This window comes from Bos indicus, chromosome 14 (genome assembly GCF_029378745.1).
Source record: "Bos indicus isolate NIAB-ARS_2022 breed Sahiwal x Tharparkar chromosome 14, NIAB-ARS_B.indTharparkar_mat_pri_1.0, whole genome shotgun sequence".
In the NCBI taxonomy this organism is placed as follows: domain Eukaryota; kingdom Metazoa; phylum Chordata; class Mammalia; order Artiodactyla; family Bovidae; genus Bos; species Bos indicus.
This window is the reverse complement of record NC_091773.1, coordinates 15,743,271-15,766,341: the sequence shown is the minus strand read 5'-3', so window position 1 is coordinate 15,766,341 and position 23,071 is coordinate 15,743,271. Positions and strand designations below refer to the sequence as shown.

The 23,071-nt window shown below is 43.2% G+C and overlaps 1 protein-coding gene across 12 annotated transcripts in view; it reads right to left on the bottom strand.

The window, feature by feature from the left end:
* Positions 1 to 23,071, bottom strand: part of MTSS1 (MTSS I-BAR domain containing 1) — a 160,539-nt gene that overhangs the window by 119,004 nt on the left and 18,464 nt on the right. For all 12 annotated transcript variants that reach the window (XM_019973409.2, XM_070802474.1, XM_070802476.1 and 9 more), the window contains 2 exons: positions 16,812 to 16,873; positions 12,520 to 12,593 (listed from right to left, as the gene is read on the bottom strand). In XM_019973409.2, the coding sequence (XP_019828968.2) occupies positions 12,520 to 12,593; positions 16,812 to 16,873 (136 nt within the window). The remainder of the gene's footprint in view (positions 1 to 12,519; positions 12,594 to 16,811; positions 16,874 to 23,071) is intronic.

Sequence of the window (23,071 nt, the reverse complement as noted above, 5' to 3'; positions counted from 1 at the left end):
GTAACCGGGGTCCCTGGGCCCTGGCGCTCACAGCAGGAAATGCTGCAGATTTCCAAAGCAGTATCTTTTCACTAGACATAAGACGTCCCATGGTGATTTTAAACATTTGGGAATCGAAAAACACTCCGTGTGTGTGTGTGTGTGTGTGTGTGTCTGTGTGTCTGTGTGTGGACTGTATGTGTGTGTACGCGTGTAGGTGCGCACGTGCACATAGAAAGATACAGTCACAAAACTAAGACAATGTAGATGAAAGAAGCCGAGCTATTATTACAGATAAATATGCTTCTGTCAAACATAACAAATTATTAAAACACAAGAAAACAGGCTGTCACACACTTACACACACATACGAGTTTAAAGGAAAACAAAATCATCTTTAATAGAAAAAGAACTGCAATGGAAGTGGAAAACTGCTTTGGAAAACCAGATGACCAAGGATTCCACATAAAGAAGCCAACAAAAATCTTGACTAATGATAACCAACTGAGAGCCCAGGACAGAGCTTTTTCCCATAGCTCATGATCTTTCCTACTTGAATGGTCTCAACAGGCGAAATTAACAAGTGGGCCAGGAGGCTTTCAGGGAAAACATGGGACAGAAGGCGCTGCTCTAGAGTGAGAATCCCACTGTCCCTCCGTGAGCCGAGCAGCCTCAGGCAAATTACTTCATCTCACAGCCTGCCCTGTGAAAACGAAAAGGTTGCACTAGATACTATATGGTCTAGAACAGACCCCTCCACCTTCTAAAAATAAAAGACCAAAGCCTTATGTTAAACAAGGCAACAGACCCCAGGTAACTGCCATGTCAGGCCACAGATATGTTTCCAAAAGTAGTGTATAAAAATCAAATTTCTTTAAGATGTACCAGGAGAATTCACTGCCAGATTCCTAGTGACAGAAGACCTTTTGAATAGTCTTTCTCTCTTCTCTGAGCTATTTTCCAACACCAGATCTTTCCTCCTGCAAAGCACACGAAAACAGCTAAAGTGAAAATTTTAGTTCATAGCAGCTTTCACATTTCGTGCATGTTTTCAGGCTGGGGCTTTATCAGAGCAGAGGGGAGGCAGCTACACAATCAGGCAAAATAGACTCAGCCTAGAAAAACACTAGTTTGACAAGTGCAAGGGTCTTCCAATGCACATTTACACTCCAAATGGTTATTTTTACAACAGGCAGAACAAACCAAGTTCACAACTCTATGGCAAACAATCTTCCACAAGCATTGTTTAAAAAAACAAAAAATGCCTCATGTGTATGAATTGAAATAACTGCACTTTTTCATGAATGGTAATTTATGTTTTACCAAACATGACTGTGTGTGTGGTTAGCAGGATGGGGTGAAGGGGCATTAGTTATTTTAAGCCAAAATGAAAAGCAAAGGGAAAGAGCTAGGGTGGGGAGGAGGGTGGGAGAGTCCCCACTGCCCCAGGCAGACGGCCCTGCAAGCAGCTGGAAGGATGGAGCTGCTGAGTAAACCACTTCATTATGCAAACTGCCTAACGACACAAACAGCCCTGCGCACAGACCAACTCAGTCACCCATAAAAACACACATCCCCAGCACGCTCGGACCTTCCTCCTGACTGCCGCCGTGTAATTCACCAGCGTTTATTAGGGCTGCTGGGGTTAAACGGCACAGTACGCATCATAATTCAAGCATCGCCAGGGAAAAGAGGAAACACTACTGACTTCAGGCGGAGCAAATGCTTCTCTTGGTTACTGGGAGGATTAGCCTTAAACGGACACTCGGCCATGGGTGTGGGATTCTTCCATCCTGAGCTCTCCCTGATAGAGGATTTTAGGATTCTGGGGACATCCTGCCCTGGACAACGTGGGAGTCAGGTTAGTGCCCTTCTGGTGAGCACACAATAACTGTTCGAGTGTCATTTTGAGAAGACGCAGTGAAAAGTCAAATCCCACCTAGGCGGGACACAAGGAACCACAAGGAAAGAGCCCATCTCTGGCAACTGTTGCTACCCAACCAAAGATCAACAATAATAACCACTTGTAGAGTGGAGACCAGTGCTGCTGTCAGGGATCAGTTTTAACGTCAATATCAGTGAGGACGGAGAGGAGGGATTTTCATTTCAGCAGTAGTGATGTCAATTCACTATTCCAAACTTTGTGAAATACACAAATTGGCCCATCAGATACATAAAGTCCCCATCTCCCAACTCCTTCGACCCAAAAAATAAGGGGGGACAGAAAATAAAATTTTCTTTTAGAAATTTATTAAAAATACTTAGTAAATATGTGGGTTCCTTTGTTATTTCTAGTCCTTACCTATAGTGTGATCTGTAAAAGAAAAAAATGTTTAAAATACACATGCCACCTTACTGTGCTAGACTCAACACCAAGTCTATCATATAAAACAAACCAAAAAATAACTTTAAGAAAATGGAAAATGGTTAAGACAAACTTGATATTCATAGTGCCATTAAAAAAAAAAAAAACTTGTTTTATTCTAAACAGAATATGCAGGATTAAAGGTATTGTGCTAAACAGTTAAAATACTCAAGGTCTATCAAAGTAGACTTGCCTGCAATGCAAGAGACCTAGGTTAGATTCCTGGGTGGGAAATATCACTTGGAGAAGGAAATGGAAACCCACTCCAGTATTCTTGCCTGGAGAATCCTGTGGACAGAGAAGCCTGGCAGGCTGCAGTCCATGGGGTTGCAAGAGTTGGATATGACTTAGTGACTAAATCACCATCAGAGTAATAAAACACCAAAATAATGAAACTCAAAGCAAAATGTACATTTATCAACTCATTTTAAAAGGCATTAAACCTTTTTATGTCACCACTTACTAGGTCAATGATAGCTCCTTGAAACTGTATTTACATAATAGGCATACAGTTTTAGCTAGGTTATTATTAGAAACAGCAATAATCTACAAAAGTTTTTTCACACTTCATATGATTGAAACTCATAGGTATTCAGTATAAACATAGATGTACATATACATACTCAAATTTGGAGTGGCTTGGGGGCTTTAAGGAAATTAATGAGGCTGCTCAGTCTCATTGTTTAGTCGCTCAGTCGTGTCAAACTCTTTTGCGACCCTATGAAGTGTAGCCCTTCAGGCTCCTCTGTCCAAGGGATTTCCCAGGCAAGAATACTGGAGTGGGTTGCCATTTCCTTCTCCAGGGGAACTTCCCAACCCAGCGATCAAACCCACATCTCTTGCATCTCCTTCATTGGCAGGCGAGCCACCAGGGAAGCTCTGTTAATGAGGCTACACTAAAGCTATTCCAGGTTTTGGTCCCCCCAGAGCCCTCAGCAAAGTCGTAAGCATATCAAGAATGAGCCCTGCATAGAAACCAGTCATCCTGGAACACAGAATTTGTGTCTCTGTCATTTTAGGCAAGAAACTGCTAAGACCAATCTAATGCTTTAATTCTTTCAACTAACAACATACACACACACACACCTATGTGTGTGTGTGTGTATATATATATATGTTATATACACAGGTTGTTATATGTTATAGATATTGGTTGTACAGATACTATGTGTATAGACAGACACAAACGCACACATCCTCACTAAAAGGATTACAGCTATAAAGCCCAATTAATAAAAGACTGTTTGATACAACCCAGCATTAAAATTGTTCTCTGCATCACGGTTAAGAACAAAGAGTGAATACATAACAGTGAGGTGGACACTCAGTCTTGGCTGCCTCTGAATCCACTTATTATTCAACACTAGGTAACTTTTTGATGAGTCTACAGAGTCTGTTAATATGGATTCATTTTGCCAAGTTATTTCAAATAAAGGAGATATACCAACAGCAATCACCTTCCTCAAGTTCATGAAAATTACTTAAATGCCCTTGGAAGGAGGCAACAAGCAAAAAGGCTGACCTAATGTCTTAAAAGCTTAGACTTCATCACAAAATAGTTTTGTCAAGCTTGTCCCTTTTTTCTGCTCCCATAAAGAGCCTTTTTGGACACATTCCTCCTAATCAGCTCCCTTCCTCATAAAATGTTAATTTCACAGATGTGTGTATGTTTGCATATGTATTGTATGCATATCTGTACCTGATATATAAAAAGGGTAAGACCGCCTTCCCTTCTTAAGAACCAATTACCCCCTGCCCCTTTGGAACAATATCTTATCCATCGTGAATCCATGAAACAGATGAAACAGACATGCTATAAAAACAAGTGGGAAGCACTCACTGTTGGGAATTATTATTGCTTACATGCCTGTCTAAATTCCTCTACCACCCACTGACCCAATGCCTCAGAAACAGAACCTCTTTGCATTCTTTACCAGGTACCTAGTAAACTCTCAATATAGCAGATATAAAACAGAATAAATCAGGTGACTCATAAACTAGTACATTTACTGTTAAAAGCAAAATAAGCCTTTCTTTGTAGCCATTGTTATACCCCTTACATCCATGCTGTGTTATGTGGTAGCTACTAGGTATATGCAGATATTTAAAATTAAAATTTAAAAATCAGACATTCAGTTCTTCAATTATACTAACCATGTTTCAAGTACTTGATGACCTCAGGTGGCTGCTGGTTATCATACTAGACAGTGAAAATGTGTAACACTGTCATCACCATAGAAAACTCTATCACAGAGAACGGCCCTGGCCCAGCCTAAAAGCTCCAGGAGGCCAGGACCACATTGGGGTCACTCACCACAGCGCACGCAGGACACGTCAAGTTCTGGCATAAAGCAACACAATTAAAAAGAGACAAACAAGAAAGTGTCTTGGTCTTGCCAATTTCCCACTTTAATCAACTACAAATATTCTTATTTTTCATAGCTTTGTTCTTACACCCCACACCCACCTAGAAAACAGCAATGAGAATTTCAAAATGTAACTACCAGCAGAGCAAAATTGGCTTCAGGCTTCCTCGGAATAATTCATGTGAATCAAAATCAAGAGGTCAAATTCAAAACCGCGAAAATGAAAGGCAGTAGAGTTTCTAGGTCACTGTCAATACCATCTGCTCAGATTCATGTTCTAAAATGTCAGAGAATAGAGCTGCTGGTCCATCCACTCTGTAAGCAAGATACAAAGTACTTCACTTTATCAGTTTTTATTTAACAAATCAGCAACAGCTTCCTGGGCATCTATAATGTGCCAAGGTTCCAGAATATTAGAGCTTGGCATTAATTTTACTTAGAGCCTGTGTAGGGTTGTCAAGGTGGCCCTGTGAGAACCATATCCAGAGTCTGAGTAAAATTCACACCAGCCAGTTTTCCGTTATACTTTGAGGCTCCTGATGCTTTCTGCAAGGTTCCTTTTGCTCCCCAATACTTCTAAAGCCTCAACTGGAATAAGATCATCAGAAAAATGAATACACTATCCTTGAATGTTTCAAAACCATAAACTTGGCTTTTAAAAAAAATTACAACAGAGCTGTTTCCTTAAATACTCATAAGGGCTCTCCTCTTTTAAGAATAGTTAAGGACAATAACCAAAAATGATTAAGGAACCTGAACTGGCCTATCTGAGTATAAAACCATTTTAGCGATCAACAGCCAGATCTAGAGATCAGTAGATTGCAGTTTTATGCCTTTTTCTTTTTAATTAAGTGAATGAAACTGTCCAGGTTTCTTTAAGGTCATCTTCAAAGAATGTGCAGCTCCAGGCCTGTGAAAAAGTTTTTTTATGACCTATTTTGGGGCTTCCCCGTTGGCTCAGCAGGTAAAGAATCCTCCTGCAATGCGGGAGACACAGGAGATGCAGGTTTGATCGCTTGGTCGGGAAGGACGATCCCCTGGAGAAGGAAATGGCAACTCACTCCAGCATTCTTGCCTGGAAAATCCCCTGGATAGAGGAACCTAGTGGAGTACAGTACATGGGGTTGCAAAGAGCTGGACAAGACTGAGCAGGCACAAGCACAATGACCAATTTTTTCAGTTTGTGGCTGAGCAGCTTCCTAGGTAGAAATCCTGCCTTAATTACATGAAAGAGAGTTCAGGTCTGAAACACTGAAGTCAATCCAGAAGTTAAGGGTCAATGAAGTCTCAGTTAAACAACCTCGTTAAAATAAAACTTGTGGGCAAACGAAACCAAGTATGGCTGCCTCTTGGAAATAGCTTGCTGGCACCTCCTTCCCAAAAAGGAAGATTTCCCCTTCTTTTCCAACTCTAGCCAAGAGCAGACAGCTGCCATCCATCCACCCACCCACTTCCTGTAACCCCCATCACAGATGTGGTGGGCCCTCTTGGGCAACAGTGAATTATGAAGTCACATAATCCAGAGACTCAACCACTGAGAGGGGTCCCAAGATCTGAATTCTGAACTCCCAAGTGGAATCTGGCCAAAGACCCCATGTTACCAGGCTCCTGCCTCCAGAGATGACAGCCTTCCTCACCCAGATCCACCAAGGACTGCGTGCAATGTGGTCTGCACCTTCCTAAATGCCAGATACTTATTAGCACTTGGGTACCTGAGTTCCTCAGAGAGCAGCAGGACCCAGGCCCTGCCCTGGAGGTGGCTGAGTCTAGCGGGGAAGATGGTGACCACACAAGGAGGCAGGGGAGTGAGACCCCATTTACTCTGGGGACGGAGGAAGGGGGTGGTGAGGGCAAGCGTTTCACAAGTAACCTGACTCTTAAATTGGCTCTAGGAAGATAACCCAAAGATCCTCAAGCATCTAAAGGGGGTGGAGAGGGGGTGGGCTGGGAAGGGCACCCTGGGTCTGGAATGCACAAGTGCAAGAAGAAAGGGATCAACAGTTTAAAGGGATTCAGGGAGCCAAGGGCATTTTTTTGTGGGTGGAACTGCCGGCCGTGGGCAGAGATGTCACTGGGCAGGTGGGTGACAGCAAGATGGCGAGAGGCCTTATTCTTCTGGGAAGCCTTTAAAAAATCTAAGCTCCACTCAATTCATCAAGAACCACAGGTATAAGGCAGGACTCTGAAATCTGTACTTTTTTTTAAACTTTTTATTTTACATTGGAGTACAGCTGATTAACAACTTTGTGATAGTTTCAGGTGGACAGCCAAACAACTGAGCCAGACATGTACACGTATCCTTCAAAATCTGTAATTTAAAACAAGCTTCCCAAGTAATTAAGATCCATCAGTGACGTAAGGAAAGCATATCATTTATCAAACTCTAAAGTAAGGGCTTCCCTGGTGACTCAGATGGTAAATAATCCGCCTGCAAGGCAGGAGGCACCGGTTTGATCCCTGGGTTGGGAAGATCTCGTGGAGAAGGGAATGGCAACCCACTCTAGTATTCTTGCCTGGGAAATCCCACGGACAGAGGAGCCTGGCGGGCTACAGCCCATGGGTCACAAAGAGTGAGAGACGACTGAGTGACTAAGCACATACTAAAAAACATCATGTATTTTTATGAACAACACTGCTCTATTCAGTTTGAGTCCTGGAGACTGTCTTCATCAGTTCACAGAACGTCAGCAATCCGGGCTCACTGATTAAAGTCCACCTCGACTGTCTGGACCTCAGTGGGGTGTCCTGAAAGCTCCAGCTTCCATCTGCCCTCCTCACGCACACCCTGACGGTCTCTTCTAAACATATTTCTCACCTAACCTGCTCACTCTTTATCCTCCGCTTGCCCCTGCTTCCTTTGTCTCCCAAGCAAAAATCAGAAACTGTAAAGATAATACAGAAAAAGAAAATTTAGACTGTCCAACTTAATTTGTATTTTAAGATTTAATAGGGCCAAAGAGAGATTTTAAATTATAGAGTATTAGAGCCAAAAAAAGATTACTTGCAACTATCTAAGGCTCTACTAGATCCTGGGAAAACCCCTTTTACAAATGGGGAAATCAAAGCCTGAAGAAGTGAAACAAAATTACTCAGGGTTACAGAGCTGGCCAAGCAGAAGACAAACACAGCATCCAACCTCTGACCTAGTCGTCAATTCAAGGTGCTACGTAGATTGGTTTCTTTTCAATGCAATCAGGATTAATAAATTTAAAAGCAAACTTAAGGGACTTTGTTGATGATCCACAGGTTAGGACTCCACACTTTCACTGCCAAGGATGTGGGTTCGAGCCCTGGTCAGGAAACTAAGATTCCCACAAGCCATGCAGCCAAAAAAAAAAAAAAAGCAAACTTAAGTTTATACTAAACCCAGCAGCTTCTTACATAAAGCATCATAATTTAGTTGTTAAAATCCGGACTCTGGGCCAGGCTCCAGTCTCCCCACTTCCAAGCTATATGACCTTGGTTGGTTTAGATAAGCTCTCTTCACCCAGACTTCACCATCTAGAATGAAGATCATAAGCACTGATCTCAGAGAGCTGTTCTGAGAATAAAAAGACTCACTGCATGTAAAGCACGTGGGACAGAGCCTGGCCTGTGTTACGTATTCTACAAAGGTGATTGGAGACCACCTAGTCGGCCGGGATCCATTTCCTTCCTTCTTAGAATCTTAAACTCCTCACTCTGGGTCTGGTGCATCGTCATCTCAACATCCCAGAGATGGCTGTTCAAAGCTATAAAGCGATTACAGAAGCAGAGGCAGCCAGAAATGAGAGTCACACAGCAGTATGCTCTCCAAAGGCCCTTGCTGACACCAGCAAATGATGCAGCGGCCACGAAGGCCAGTGCTGACTAAGACGGAGCATCTCATCGCAACGTGCCCCTGCCTTGCAGTGAAAGGGGGGTAAGGCCTGGCGGGCACCGGGCTGCACGCTTACGGGTGGAGGAACACTGCTCCCCAGACCGACCACCAAGGACTGCGAAGCCTCCCCGCACCTTTGTGCTTTCTCTTAAGTAACTCAGACAACCGTGCCCCAGTCAGTTCAAACCACTCCCATGACAGCCCATGCGCTGGTCCATCACGGCCACGAGGAAAATGGAGACCCTGCTTCACAAAGTCAGGCATTCTTTGTACACCAAATGCCAAGACACTAATTCTTTGTGGCCAGTAACACGCAAACAGGTGTACTTTCACACTGAGCACAAGCTGTATATTCATTCCAGAATGCAAAGATCAACAAAATACTGAACTGTATGTATTACGGTGTTAACTCTTAAATTCCATTATAGTTTAATTATTAACCTAAACACACACATTACAGTAGCAGCTTATACTCTTAAAAAAAAATAAACAAAACAGCTCGAATTTATTTCCACATTCATAACTACTTAACAATAGTTACAGGACTAGATTGACTTTGCTGTCATAATGACTAGCGTTTAAAAGATTTTTCTAAATAAGTTATTTTCACAGCCAGTACAAAATATTTGCTAAAAAGGACAAAAAACCTTTCAGAGCCATTTCCTCTGGGAAACAATATGGAATGCTAATATTTTGGAAACCAGAGACCCGCTAGTTTGAGATTCTGGATGCCTGTCCAAAAGAGACACACATAAGAATAACTGTTACTCCCTTCTCTTACTTAAAACAAGGGCTCGAAAAACATTACATCTACAGGCACTAAGCAGGCTTCTCTGGCGGTCGAGTGGTTAAGAATCTGCCTGCCAATGTAGGGGACATGGGTTCGATCCCTGGTCTGGGACGATCCCACATACCACAGGGCAATGAAACCCCTACTGAGTCTGTGCCCACTAGAGCCCACGTTCTGTAACAAGAGAAGCCACTGGAATGAGAATCCCGAGCACCACAACTAGAGATAGCCCGCATGCAGCAACAAAGACTCAGTGCATCCAAAAATAAACGAACTAAGCAAGAGACTGGACTTTCCAGAGTGTGTAGATATCAAACTGCAAACTGTATTAGAGCTGCAGCCTGTAATGACTGTGAGCCAAAATATATTCGCTGCTGACCAAAACAGCTTGATGCATTTTTTAACAGATTCTTCATTTCCCTGGAGATGCATACAACCGTTAAAAAGAGATTACCCATAGATCTCCAGAAGCATGTACACATGGGTATTAACTGCAGTGTAGTGTGTAACAGTGAATAAGTGGAGATAATCTAAATATCCCCGAAAAAAAGAATGATTAAACTGTGCTATATCCACACAAGAAATTCCATTTGGTGGCTAGAAAGAATGAGGTAGATTCTCTAGGCACTGACATAGAAAGATAATTATAATATACTGGGAACTAAAAGCATGGGAACAATGTTTCTCATGGGCCACCTTTTGAAAAAGATCTTAAAATATATTTTATTCTATATATCAATTTACATGTTGTTCTATGATTAATTTTTCCTGCTATATATGTTTAAGAATGCAAAACAAGTCTATAAATGACACTAAACCCCATCTCTGCAGAGGGTACTCGGAGGGTAGACTTTATATACTTTGTTACATAACTTTTTTAAACTAAGGCGCATGTTCTGCATTTTGCACTTGTTAAGCAATTGTTAAGTAAAAAATTAACTTAATAAAACTAATTTGACATTTAATTGAACATCAGATGTGCCTTCAAGTTTCTCTCTTATTGCCATAAAATATACCTTTCTTTGTGTCAACCATACATTTTTTTCGGTCATGTGAGTTCTCACACTCCTACATTTAATAGAAAGTTATTTCTTTCAAATGCATATAGATTCTAGACATCTCGAGATGTCAAGTACTGTGGTATCGCTAAAAAATGACCTGAAATCAGATGGTTTAGAAATAGATCCAAGTAGGGATCTTGTTCACTGCAACATTATTCGTCTCCTGTCAAAGACATCGCTTCCAAACTCCTTTACCTCCACCAGCACCACAGAGAGGTTAGTCCGGTTTCTTTTCCCACAAACAATGGTTTTTCCTCCCTTCAACCATGAGAATTTGCAGGCCCTTCAGTTTCCCACCAAGAACCCTTCTCAGCAGCAACTTCTGCAAAAACCCAGGTTCCTGTTGCAGGAAATTATGGACAATCAGAGAATACCTTTTATTCCATCCTCTAGGTTCCACTGAGTAATTAAACACTAAAACTTAAACTTATGAATCACAGAGCCTCAAAAATGCAGCGCCAGATACTTAGGTTCTTATAAAATAATAGAGCAACTCTTTAAGAAAGACACACTGTGATGGTCATTGTAGAAAGACATCCTCATGACTGGTGAGTCCAGTCCCAAATGCTGCTGCAAAGAAAATATGATAAAACAGACCCAATAGCACTAACAGTAGTGAACACTGGCCTGAATATCACATTCCTCTTTATACTTGTATATTCTAAAGATTTCATAACAAACACACATTGGTATGTAGAAAGTTTTTTTAAGGTTCTTAAAAAGATACTGGTTAAGACCCTGGTCAAGCTGACAAACCAACCCTCTGGGTCTCCAACACATTCTCCCAGGGAACCTTTGAAAACTCCACTGGCATCTTGGAAATGAGGAGAAACATTACCTCTCCTGGGAGAACTTCGACTCCCTGAGCTGAGCTAATTGCTCACTTTTCCATATTCCCTGAGCACTCTGTCCTAGCACTATTACCACACCAAACATGTTATTTCTACACTGAGATTCTTGATTTGCAGGTAGCATTCCAAGCCCCTCCAGGATGCAGAACATGCTGATTGTTGTGGTCCCAAGATAGTGCCTGAAATATCAGTAGTTTTCAAGCATCTTGAATGAGAAGAGTCCTCATTGCAAATTTATCTCAATATTTAATTAAGCACCTATGATAAATAAGGATGTACTGAAGTCCGCTAGAGGTACATACCCACTGTGGGCTTCATAGGTTAACTGTTGGGAGCAAATCCACCCAACACTGGCCCCTGACACCCATATTTTCCAATGTTACCACGATGATAACAAGAACAGACCTGTAGCTGTTAGTGTACAAGGAGACCCAGAAAGAAGGCAAAAAAAAAAAAAAAGCAGCAGAAGAGATTCTCTGTCTCAGAATGAAATGGGAAGCACCCCTCTTTGAACGGGGGTCTCTAGGTTATGGGTAATGTCATACTTCTAACGATGGTGCTGGGTACAGAAAGATTTACTTGCTTCTCTACAGACCTTTCACAGGTTATAAATATTCTTTTCCATGATTCAATAGTCACTGAAACCAATACAAATTTTCAAAAGAATTCCCTGTGTTCACTGATTTAATAAACACACTTTAAACATCTACTGTGTGTGAAGTGCTATGTTTTGGGAAAGTTCAGACACGCACCAGTCAGTCTATACCTTGAGGGCTTTGCAGTCAAACGTGGGACACACATACAACACGGTAGGAAGCTACTTATAATGGTTTCCTCATTTTATGGGAACCCAGGAAAAAATGGTCTAACCCATCATCCTCACTGCTTCTCATTCCACAAGGGAATGAGGAAAATCTTAAGACGACACGTATGAGGAGGGAAAAGCAAATTGCAACCAACACACAGCTCAGGACTCTGCAACCAGCACGTCGTTAAAAGTGATGACAAACACATCAAGCCATCTCAGGCACAAACACTGGTTCCTTTGGTTTATTTTTCCTTCTTCTCATGCGCTTTATTATCTGGAGAACGATTTGCAGCATCTACTATGCAGAATCCCCCAGAGTTAAAAATATATATATTTTTAAATATGAGTCAGCCAAGCTCTGATAACTTGAGCTCTATCTTCGTGTGAAGCTGCCAAGGGTAAGAGCCCACATGCAGAAAGCCATCCCTCCATCTGCTTACCACGTGTGTTGGTGGCCATGTCAGCCACTTTCTGGAAGGCGTCCAAGAAGGCAGCTGCTGCTACGACTGTTGTCCTAAAATGCAAACAGATAACAAAAGCATGAGGACTGTCTCACACCAGCACATGCGTGACAGCAAAAGGGCCGGAATCCCTGCCAGGGACAGAAAGTCACCCTCCAAGAGGGAAACCCTGACTGGATACAGACAACCATTGGCTTAGTGGACTCTTTTTTTTTAATTGGAGTATAATTTCTTTACAATGTTGTGCTGGTCTCTGCCATACAACAACATGAATCAGTCATAGGTATGTGTGTGTGTATGTGTGTGTGTGTGTGTGTGTATCTTTATATGTATGTGTGTGTGTTTCCCCTCCCTCTTGAACTTCCCTCCCGCCCCCTACCCCATCCCACCCCTCTAGGCTGTCACAGGGCACCAGGTTGGGTTCCCTGTGTTATATAGCAACTTCCCATTAGCTACCTGTTTTGCATACGGTAATGTATATGTTTCAAAGCTACTCTCTCAATTCATCCCACCCTCTCCATCCCCCACTGTGTGTGGACCTACTTTTTAAAGACTTTCTCCTACTGCACTGTACCCCAATAAGGTATGGCTCATGCAGTACTAATCAACAAATGCTAACTATTCTTCCTACTCCATTTCACCTGATGGTATAAAATTATTAACAAGTAAAACTTCACAAAGAAGGAAAAGACAGGTGTTTCTACCTAAAAGGAAAAGCATTTAAAATATATATATACAAGTGGTATGGCTGAAAGATACTTTAGAGCAGGAAAACAATATAGCTACATGAATTGGTAGAAGGGATCCTGAAGAGATCTACGTTAAACAATTCATCTTAGAGATGGGAAAACTGAGATCACCAGTTCCTACCACAGCTGAGACTAGTAGCCCAGCATGACTTACAATCCCATGTTCATCCCAGCTATGTGACTTTCCCCCGTAAATCATGACTATAGTGAAACCAACATACTATTTTTTCAACATTAGAATGCTATCTCAACAGCATCTCCTGAATTCCTAAAAGCTGAGACCAAGGAGGGGTTACTATCTCATTTACTTTCCTAGAGTTCTCTTGAATTCTTCCCATTCTCTTGAGCACTGGGAGATGCCTTGAGCACTTTGTGATCTACTGGTTCCTAGAATCATGGTCCAAGATGTCATCCAACAAAGTAATCACCACTGCATCCCAGGGCTGTGAACAACCAGGACAAGCAAGCCAGCCCCAGGCTCACTCACAAGAACACGTACAACAGAGTTTACAGCCTGATGTTAACGTCCAAGTAGTTCCCATATGAATACAGTCCTTATAGAGCATCCCTAATAATTCAAAGTTGGGAAGGAAGAAGATGAAAAAAGAAAAAGGACTAAAAAGGGAAGAAGATGAGAAGAAGGATTTAAATACAAAGTTCAAAATGGAGGAGGAAAAAAAAAAAAGAAATAAATGACCTTTGAGCCTAAGCAAGGCAGCTGCGAAACAAAAGGCTCTTGGAAGGTGCTAGAAGTAGTCCCCGGGAAAACCTGGGCAACAGTCCCTTAGAGCCAAGCTTCAAAATGAGGCCTGATATTTTCCAGTAGAGCAGGAAAACATTCTGGTCAAAACACACACACAGACATACACACTAAACAAAAACAAAAACCCACTTCAAAGCATATTTCTTGAAGAGTTGGCACCAACTGCAAACCATGGAAAAGTTAGCTTTACGCTCTGAGATTTATAAACAACTCATTCAAATTTATAATTAATATCTGACCCAACAGCTGTATTTACTCTCACTCAAGTCAAGGCTGATCTTCCAAATGAGCCAGCTATAGAGGTGCTTCAAGTATTACATGGTCACCAGGGCTCCCGTAAAAACAAAGACTGTGGTCAAGTGTGAGGAATTAAGAGCTTTTAAACACCGCCTTCCGATGAGCCATATTTCACGGACTGCTTTTGTCACAGGACATCTTAGCCCTCTCTGATGGCGCAGAGCAAACATGCATCCATTAGCAGGAGAAAGGAGTGATTCAGTTTACACGCTCCAAGAGTCTGCCTCTTCTCTGGTCTTATCCTTACCCACTCTCTTAACACAGAAAATTAAACCACAGGCTTGAGCTTCCCACGGTGCTCTCAACCAGGTACTAGTAGCTTGACAAAATAAAGTAATGGTCTCTGCCTCATGGAGCCTATTGTTTAACATATATGTACACACACACGCACACACACACACGTGTATGTGTATGGCTTCCCTGGTGGCTCAGAAGGTAAAGAATCTGCCTGCAATGTGGGAGACCTGGGTTCGATCCCTGGGTCAGGAAGATCCCCTGGAGAAGGGAATGGTAACCCACTCCAGTTTTCTTGCCTGGAAAAACCCCATAGACAGAGGAGCCTGGCAGACTACAGTCCATGGGGTCACAAAGAGCGGGACATGACTGAGCAACTAACACTTTATATATATAATATGCATATTATATCTATATAGGGCTGGCCAAAATGTTCATTTGGGTTTTTCCATAAGCTGTAACAGAAAATCCTGAATGAACTTTTTGACCAACCCCAATATATTATAATGTACTTTGTACCAGTAGGGATAAGATTGCTTTAAGTCTTATTCTGTATGTTTAAGACAGCCCATCAGTTAATTATTTTAAGTTTTTGCTGCTTCATTGGTAAAAGGAGAAGAGCATCTTTTCCCTGGTCAACCCTGAAAACCTGCCAGACAATTAAATGAGGCCAGATAAGAAGAAGCGTAGCAGGGAGGGGTTGTACTTACATGTTTTACAACAGGAGGCGACCTCCTACAGGATGGAGACTAACCTATTTGAAATGAACCATGATGGGGGCAGAGTTGGGGGAGAGGGCCTTACATTCTGAGAAGAGTAGGTTGGATCTGATCCAGGACAAAGTAATCATAGGTTCTCAAGCAAAGAAATGGCAAAAGGACTCAACAAGCGGCAAAAGGACTCAACAAGCAGCAAAAGGGCCATATTCTGAAGCCCATGGTCCACCTGAATGCCCACTCATGACTCTGGAAATCCCAGGCCCCACGAAGCTGAATAATGGACTGGGAAATTTCCACATCTCTCAAGTTCTCTCCTAATCTACAGGGGAGCCAGGGAATGCCCAGTCCTGTGGCCAAAGTTCTGGGCAGGAACCCCTGGGGTCAACAGGCAAAGTCCTAAGAACATCATGTTACTCCTCCCACCTCTGTCTGTCATCCATATGGTTTCTTATCCTAGAAAACACCTACCTGCTTCGTTCTCTGGAAAACCATCCCCGTACACCTTAACCAATCCATGTCACCCCTACAGCCATGACCAGAGTCATGAAAACAACCTCTTTTTCAAATGTCCCAGCTCTCTTGAAGCACCCACTAAGTGCAATCACAACCCTCTCCCCACTGATTTTAAAAGCATATGGCTTTAACAAGAAGATGTTGCCATATTTTCTACTGTATGTCAAATGATGTATTAACAAGCACATGATGAGGCAATAATAATAGCCCCTTAGAGCAGATCAGCATTAGATCTCATTGTTTTAAAACAGCTTTATTGAGACATAATTTGTATACCATAAAGTTCACACATTTTAGGTGTGTAAGTTAACAATTTTTCAGTAAATTCAGAGTTATGCAAATACCACCGCAATCCAGTTTTAGAATATTTCCATCACCCCAACAAGGTCCCTCATGGCCATTTGCAGTCAACCTCCTTTCCCACTCCTAGCCCCAGGAAACCACTAGTCTCCATCTGTCTCTACAGATTTGCATTACATAGACAATTCATGGAAACGGAATTATACAAACTAAGCTTTAAACTCTGTAAGGATAGGCAGGAAGCAGAAAGAACTGTGGAGCCAGACTGCCTCAGTTCAATTCCCTGCTCTCTCATTTACTAGCTGCGTGAATTTGGGTAAGTTATTCTCCTTATCTGTGCCTCAGTTTTCTCATCAGCAAAATGGGCTAACAACTATACTTACCTTTTGGGGTCCTGAGATTTAACTGTTACCATATACCTGGCATGTAGGGAACACTCTTTATATATCATCCATGGCTACCTTACATATAACTGACTTCATTTGACCCTCAAAATTCCAGTGGAAGGAGGCAAAGCAGATATGAGTTGATTTTACATACAGGAATCAGTGGTCAGGACACATGGCTAGTAAGTGGCATGCTTCTCTACCTGTAAGACTTCCAAAAGTAACCCTAGTTCAACTCTTGGGTCCCTGTTCTTGCATCCTTTGTCTAAGGCCGCTGCCGTTTTCTTGGAGATGACATGCTTCTACTTACCGAAGCTGGGACTGCAGCTTTCCGGCTTTGTTAATGAAATCTTCCCAAACCGGATAACTCCCCTACAACAAAACAAAGCCATTGATCAGTAAGTCCAGCTGTGACAGACATCTGATGAAGACATTGGTAGCACACCCAACTCCAATGATAGGTGGGTCCGAATTCTAGATATGTGGATCATGTAGGCCTCTACCCTGAACCACCCGATGATGCCTCTGGCTGTTCCCCTCCTTATCCCAGAAGGCAGGGAGGAGGGAACCAGAGTGTTTGCAGCTCCTCTCCAGGACAGGAGGCTACTGGCAAGCATTAGACGGTAAGGAATCCTCCTAGAAAGTGGGAGACCTGGGTTCGATCCCTGGGTTGGGAAGATCCCCTGGAGGAGGGCATGGCAACCCACTCCAGTATTCTTGCCTGGAGAAGCCCCATGGACAGAGAAGCCTGGTGGGTTACAGTCCATGGGGTCGCAAAGAGTTGGACATAACTGAGCAACTAAGCAAACAGCACAGCATTAGTCTAGCAGAATCTCAAGGTTGGGAGGTTACCTAAATATAGCTGCTCAGCTGATGGCTTGAGGCCAGCATCTACATACTACACGGTTATAGGTGGTTCCCCAGCGTATTGCAGCTAACAGGACACTTGTCACCCTCCATGGCAACCTACCTACATCAGCCAAGCTTTCCTTTCTATCCACGCAGTCTTACTCCTAACCTAGGAATCCACAGAGTTAAATTGATCCTGCTTCCATATCCATCTTTTCCAAGAACGAAGGACAACCAGCACATTCATTCACAGCATTCCTTCTTTCAGCTCCCAACTGCAACTCCATTTCTACACGGGACCCTGTCTCATATCCCCACAGTGTCTTGGGGATATTCCATTACGTGTCTCGACTCTTCTAAGTATGGTATGTGTGTGTGCTTAGCTGCTCAGTCGTGTCCAACTCCTTGCGACCCTATGGACTGAAGCCCACCAGATTCCTCTGTCCATGGGATTCTCCCGGCAAGAATACTGGAGTGAGTTGCCATTCCCTTCTCCAGGGAGTCTTCCCAACCCAGGGATCGAACCCAGGTCTCCCGCAATGCAGATGGATTCTTTACCATCTGAGCCCCCAGGGAAGCCCTCTAAGGTGCTTGAGACAAACCCTAAACCGCAGGTGCAGTTCTGGCTGGGGCAAACCAGAGTGGGGTCTGACACAGCACATTAAACGTATACTAAGAAAAAAAAAAGAAATGTATACTAAGATCAGGTAACCAACTAAGAGTCCGTGCAAAATAAACCCAGACAAGAGGAAACCATGGTTAGAAAATCAGTGTCTGGCATCAGATCATTTAAACATAGAACTCAATGGACACGAATTTGAACAAACTCCAGGAGACAGTGAAGGACAGGGAAGCCTGGCATGCTGCAGTGTATGGGGCCACAAAGAGTCAGACACGACTTAACAACTGAACAACAAGATCAGGTAACCAACTAAGAGTCAATGCAAAATAAACCCAGAGAAGAGGAAGCCGTGGTTAGAGAAGCGGTGTTTGGCACCGAATCATTTAGACATAGAACTAACTCTAAACACCTGGCAGATTATGGTTGTAGGATAGAATATAAATGTTATGAACCTTCACAAGGTAAAAATAACATATGACACCTCTTGATTTTGTCATTAAGGAGAGAGGATGGAGAAACTGTAATACAGTGAATCATCTCATTTTTTATTATAGAAGCCCCATCAATCCCCAGGCAGCAGGAAGCACAGAACAGTGGGGCCTTCTGTGGGAGCTGTGGACTTCTGTAAATACACTAAAATCTTCCAATTAAAGCTATGCCCAGGAAAAAAAGGAAAAAGTAAGTCCCATCAAAATAGACTAAAACTGAAACTGAGTTAAAACATAATGATTTCAGCTTTCTAATTTTTCCCCTAATAATTTTAATAATCTCTTCCCCCCTTACTCTTTATTTCAGTTATTATTTATTTTATTGAAATATAGTTGATTTATAATGTTGTGTCTTTTAAAAAAATTTTAATTTATCTTTTAATTGAAGGATAATTGTTTTACAGAATTTTGCTGCTTTCTGCCAAACATCAACAAGAATCAGCCACACGTATACATATGTCTCCTCCTTCTCGAACGTCCCTTCCACCTCCCACTCCATCCCACCCCTCTAGGTTGTCACAGAGCCCCAGTCTGAGTTCCCTGAGTCATATAGCAAATTCCGACTGGCTATCTATTTACAGGTAATGTATGTTTCCATGTAACTCTCTCCATACATCCCCTTACTCTTTAAGAGCATACTTTCTGAACCTTGCCACCACTGACATTTTGAGCTAGATAATTTTTTTTTTTTGTCAAGATGGAGGTGGGGGCCTGTCTTGTGCATTACAGGGTGTTCAGCAGCTGCTCCAACCTCCATTCACTAAATGTCAGTAACACTCATGGATGTCACTGGATGTGACAAAATGCCCAGACATTGTTCCTACAGGGCAAAATCACCCTTGGTAAAGAACCACTGCTTCAGAGGAATGTCTGGGAAATGAGTTTCTTCTGGTGAAGAAACAGTTATCTGAAGCTCAGCAATTTCTTCAGTATTACTTCATTTCAATGTCAGTTTTTTAAATAATTATTATTTTGAAAATATCTTGCACAGAACATCTGTTCTAAAAGTGTGTTCATTTATATATTTTGAGTCTTCTGGACAGCAAGAGGATCAAACCAGTCAATTCTAAAGGAAATCAACCATGAATATTCATTGGAAGGCCAGATGCTGAAGCTCCAATACTTTGGCCACCTGATGCAAAAAGCCGACTCACTGGAAAAGACCATGATGCTAGGAAAGATAGAAGGCAGGAGGAGAAGGGGGTGACAGAGGATGAGATGGTCGGATGGCATCACCGACTCGATGGACATGAGTTTGAGCAAGCTCCGGGAGTTGTTGATGGACAGGGAAGCCTGGCGTGCTGCAGTCCATGGTGTCACAAAGAATTGGACATGAGTGGCTGAACAACAATATATTTCTTGAGCTATCAAGTCTGCCTGAAAATGTGCAAGATGTCAGGAAAACCATCTACCCAACATTAAAATGGAATATTCCTGGGAGCTGAGATTTGGCCCAATGTGTTGTGTTCCTGTTTGTACTTTCCTCCATGGCTATAGCTTCCTGTTGTTGTTGGTTTTTTTTAAAATAAGGGTCATACATCATTTTTATGAAAACAGTGTAGTCACCACTACACTTAAAAAAATTTAAGATCAAATTAGCGGTTCTGGCAGTAACAGCACCTTGAATTTACAATCCATACAGCCCCTAAAATCTGTTTCACCCAGGCTGCTAGATCACATCCATCAATTCTGCGTCTGTGCACTGGGGACCTGCTCGGCCCAATTGCACACTCTGGATTTATTCCTCCAAGCGGCAATGTGCTCCCATGGGACACTGAGCTGCACCAGGCCAGGGAGTCTGCCTGACTGGCTCCTGGCAGAAGTCCTTTGACAGCTACATCTGAGCTACTGACACCAACACTCATGCACAGGTCTGGTCATCATCTGCTAAACCACTTAGCCTCCATCCCATCTCTGTGCCCCAGCGAGTCTCTTTAACCCAAGAGCGCAACTTTGTTTTTGAATGAAACCTCTAAGGGCTCAGGCTACCTTTCCAGGTCCATTAAGACATTATCGGGAATCCCACCTATAGCATTTACCATTTTGTTATCAAAACCAAATATGAACATGCCTTCTATTAAAATATCTACATCCAGGTAATAGGGGTATGGACCAAGATCAGAGTCCTCTGGCTGGGCACTAGAGATCTCTGTTCAGATGGACTTCAGCATCCCTCAGAACATGAGAGCGTTACCAACCAATTACAGCCTCATCTAGCCAGTCCTTCTCTTTCTGGTCGACAAGACAACATGAGAAGCTTTACGAAAAGCCTGAGGATGTTCACAGACACTGAGCATCAACTTCCAGTCAAAGGAACTAGCATCTCCCATCTGCACACAGGACATGAGAACCAGGCCCCCTCTCTCCAGCACCAACCACTCCTATCCACAGAACCCCTGCAGAAGGTCACCAAGATGATCCACAGTATTTAAGAAAAAGGTGAGACACATTCAGCGAGAATACACCAGAATGGCGGGAGCACCAAATCCTGAGTTCTAGCCATGGCCCTGCCAGTGAACTATGTCGGGGGCGGGGGACGTCACTTGATCTCTCAGGCCAGCTCTTTATAATGGTCAGCAATAAAAAGGTATAATTCCATCACCACTATTGAACACTGACATCACAGAACACTGAAAGAATGTAGGAAAGAAATAAGGAACACAAACACCAGGGCCAACCTGCTGGCCAGAATCTTAGCTCTCCCCCTCTGCCACGTGACAGCAGGCAGGTGGTCTGACTCCAGCAAGCGTCAGTCACCACTGCCCCGGATTGGTTCAAGGAGGAGATGAGGTCAGTCATCCCAAGTACCCAGAGCAGTGCCAGGCACTCTGTAAGGGCTCAATAACCTTTGACAGGTTTGATCCGAGCGTCTGCAGGCTCCCAAGAATCTCCTTCGGGATGCTGGGAGAGATGTTTACAACTCTCCAGGTTGGGACTTCCCTGGGGGTCCAGTGGTGAAGACTCTGTGCCTCCACTGCAAGGTGGGGTGGGGGTTCAATTCCTGGTCTGGGAACTAAGATCCCACAAACTATGCAGTGCGGCCAAAAAACACTCCTGAGGTCAGACGGTCCACCCAGGCTGGAATCCCTCATTCTCAATGCTAAGAACAGAGCCAACTGTGCATCCTGAGTTCCCCACAGTTAAAGCAGACATGGAGAGAGACAGCAGGACGCACAGCGTCTGCCAGTGTCTCTGCGACTCCTAGTACAAGGTGGATGAGTACTCAAACCCCAGACTCGTGTGCCTGAAAACAAGTGCTAGAGCCACTTTAAAATGACTACCTGCCCCCACCTGGAGCCTCATTTCAGTCTTTACCAAATTAGCAACAGAAGGAGGGTCCCCGCTGCAATTAGGGGGTACAGCACCCAGCTCTCCGCCTACGAACACCCACTCTGCCAGAAGAAGGCTGCCAACAGCCACTCTCTCCTGACTTAATGATATTTGACAGTCTAGATATTTGACAGTCTATCAAAGAGTATCAGGCCCACCTGTTTTAGGCAATATATAATTTAATGGATTCTAAAAAAAAAAAAAAAAAACTTCTAAGAACAGAAGACAAAAATCTCCTTGTTGAGAAATGTAAGTGTGTAAACGTTATTAAAATTTAAAAGGCAAGGTGATGTTGGGTTGTTCCAGATTTTTTTTTTTTTTAAGTTTCTTTCAAGGAAAAAAAAAGTTGAAAATCATTTTACTACAAAAATTCAAAAGCTTGGAAGGAATGAAGAAGGGACTTGGAAAATGAAAAGGTTACTGAGAGAAAAAAGCCCTGGGTTGTTCTAGACAACAAGGCTGGGTGAAGGGGAGCAGACTCAAATTTACGAAGAAATTTGCCAATCAAGACACCATATGCACTGAGACGCCTTTTAGAAAGCAAGTCCAGTGTGGTCCTTAATTTTCTAATCCGCGCTACCCACCAAGAAATCCCAGAAAGCTGTCTCTTGACATTGTGTCTGGCGGGGCTCTATTCATGTTTAAGGAACCCCCAGGGACGCATCCTCAAAACTACGAGGAAGTCTCAACACAGACCCCACTGTGGAGCTCACCAGAGAACACAGGTTTCACAGCTTTCCAGACAGACCAAAGTCAAGGAAAACAAGACTCCTGCCGAGCAGGTGGGTTCCGCCAAGTCCAGAGTCACGGGCAAAGGGAAACGAGACTCGCCTTCTGGAATCTCCTTCTTGAATTTCTCTGGGGGTGCCGGGGGACGGGGGGAGGGCAGGGAGGTTTTGAAGCCTTGGCAGTTTGTTGAGAATAGAACTCAGATCACACCAGGTTCTGGGAGAAAGGAGAGACCCCTGTTGCTGGAAACTGCTGTGTTTGCAAGCATGGGGAGGACTCTCTTTAGCAAGCTGCCTGACCTTGCCCAGTTCCTACAGGGAGAGAGACGGGGCCTGCCTGAAGACAGGCTCTAAGTCTGCAGCCACAGGCAGGGTGCCCACCACACAGACCCCCCACCCCGAACCCCCACCCACACCGACTGTTCTCTCTTCTAACCTCCGGGGGGCATTCAATAATCTGGAAAACTCCTACTCAGCCATCAGCACCCAGTTCAAATGTCACCTCCTGCAGAGCATCCTGGGACCCGCCCCCTGCTTCCCTCACATCATGCAG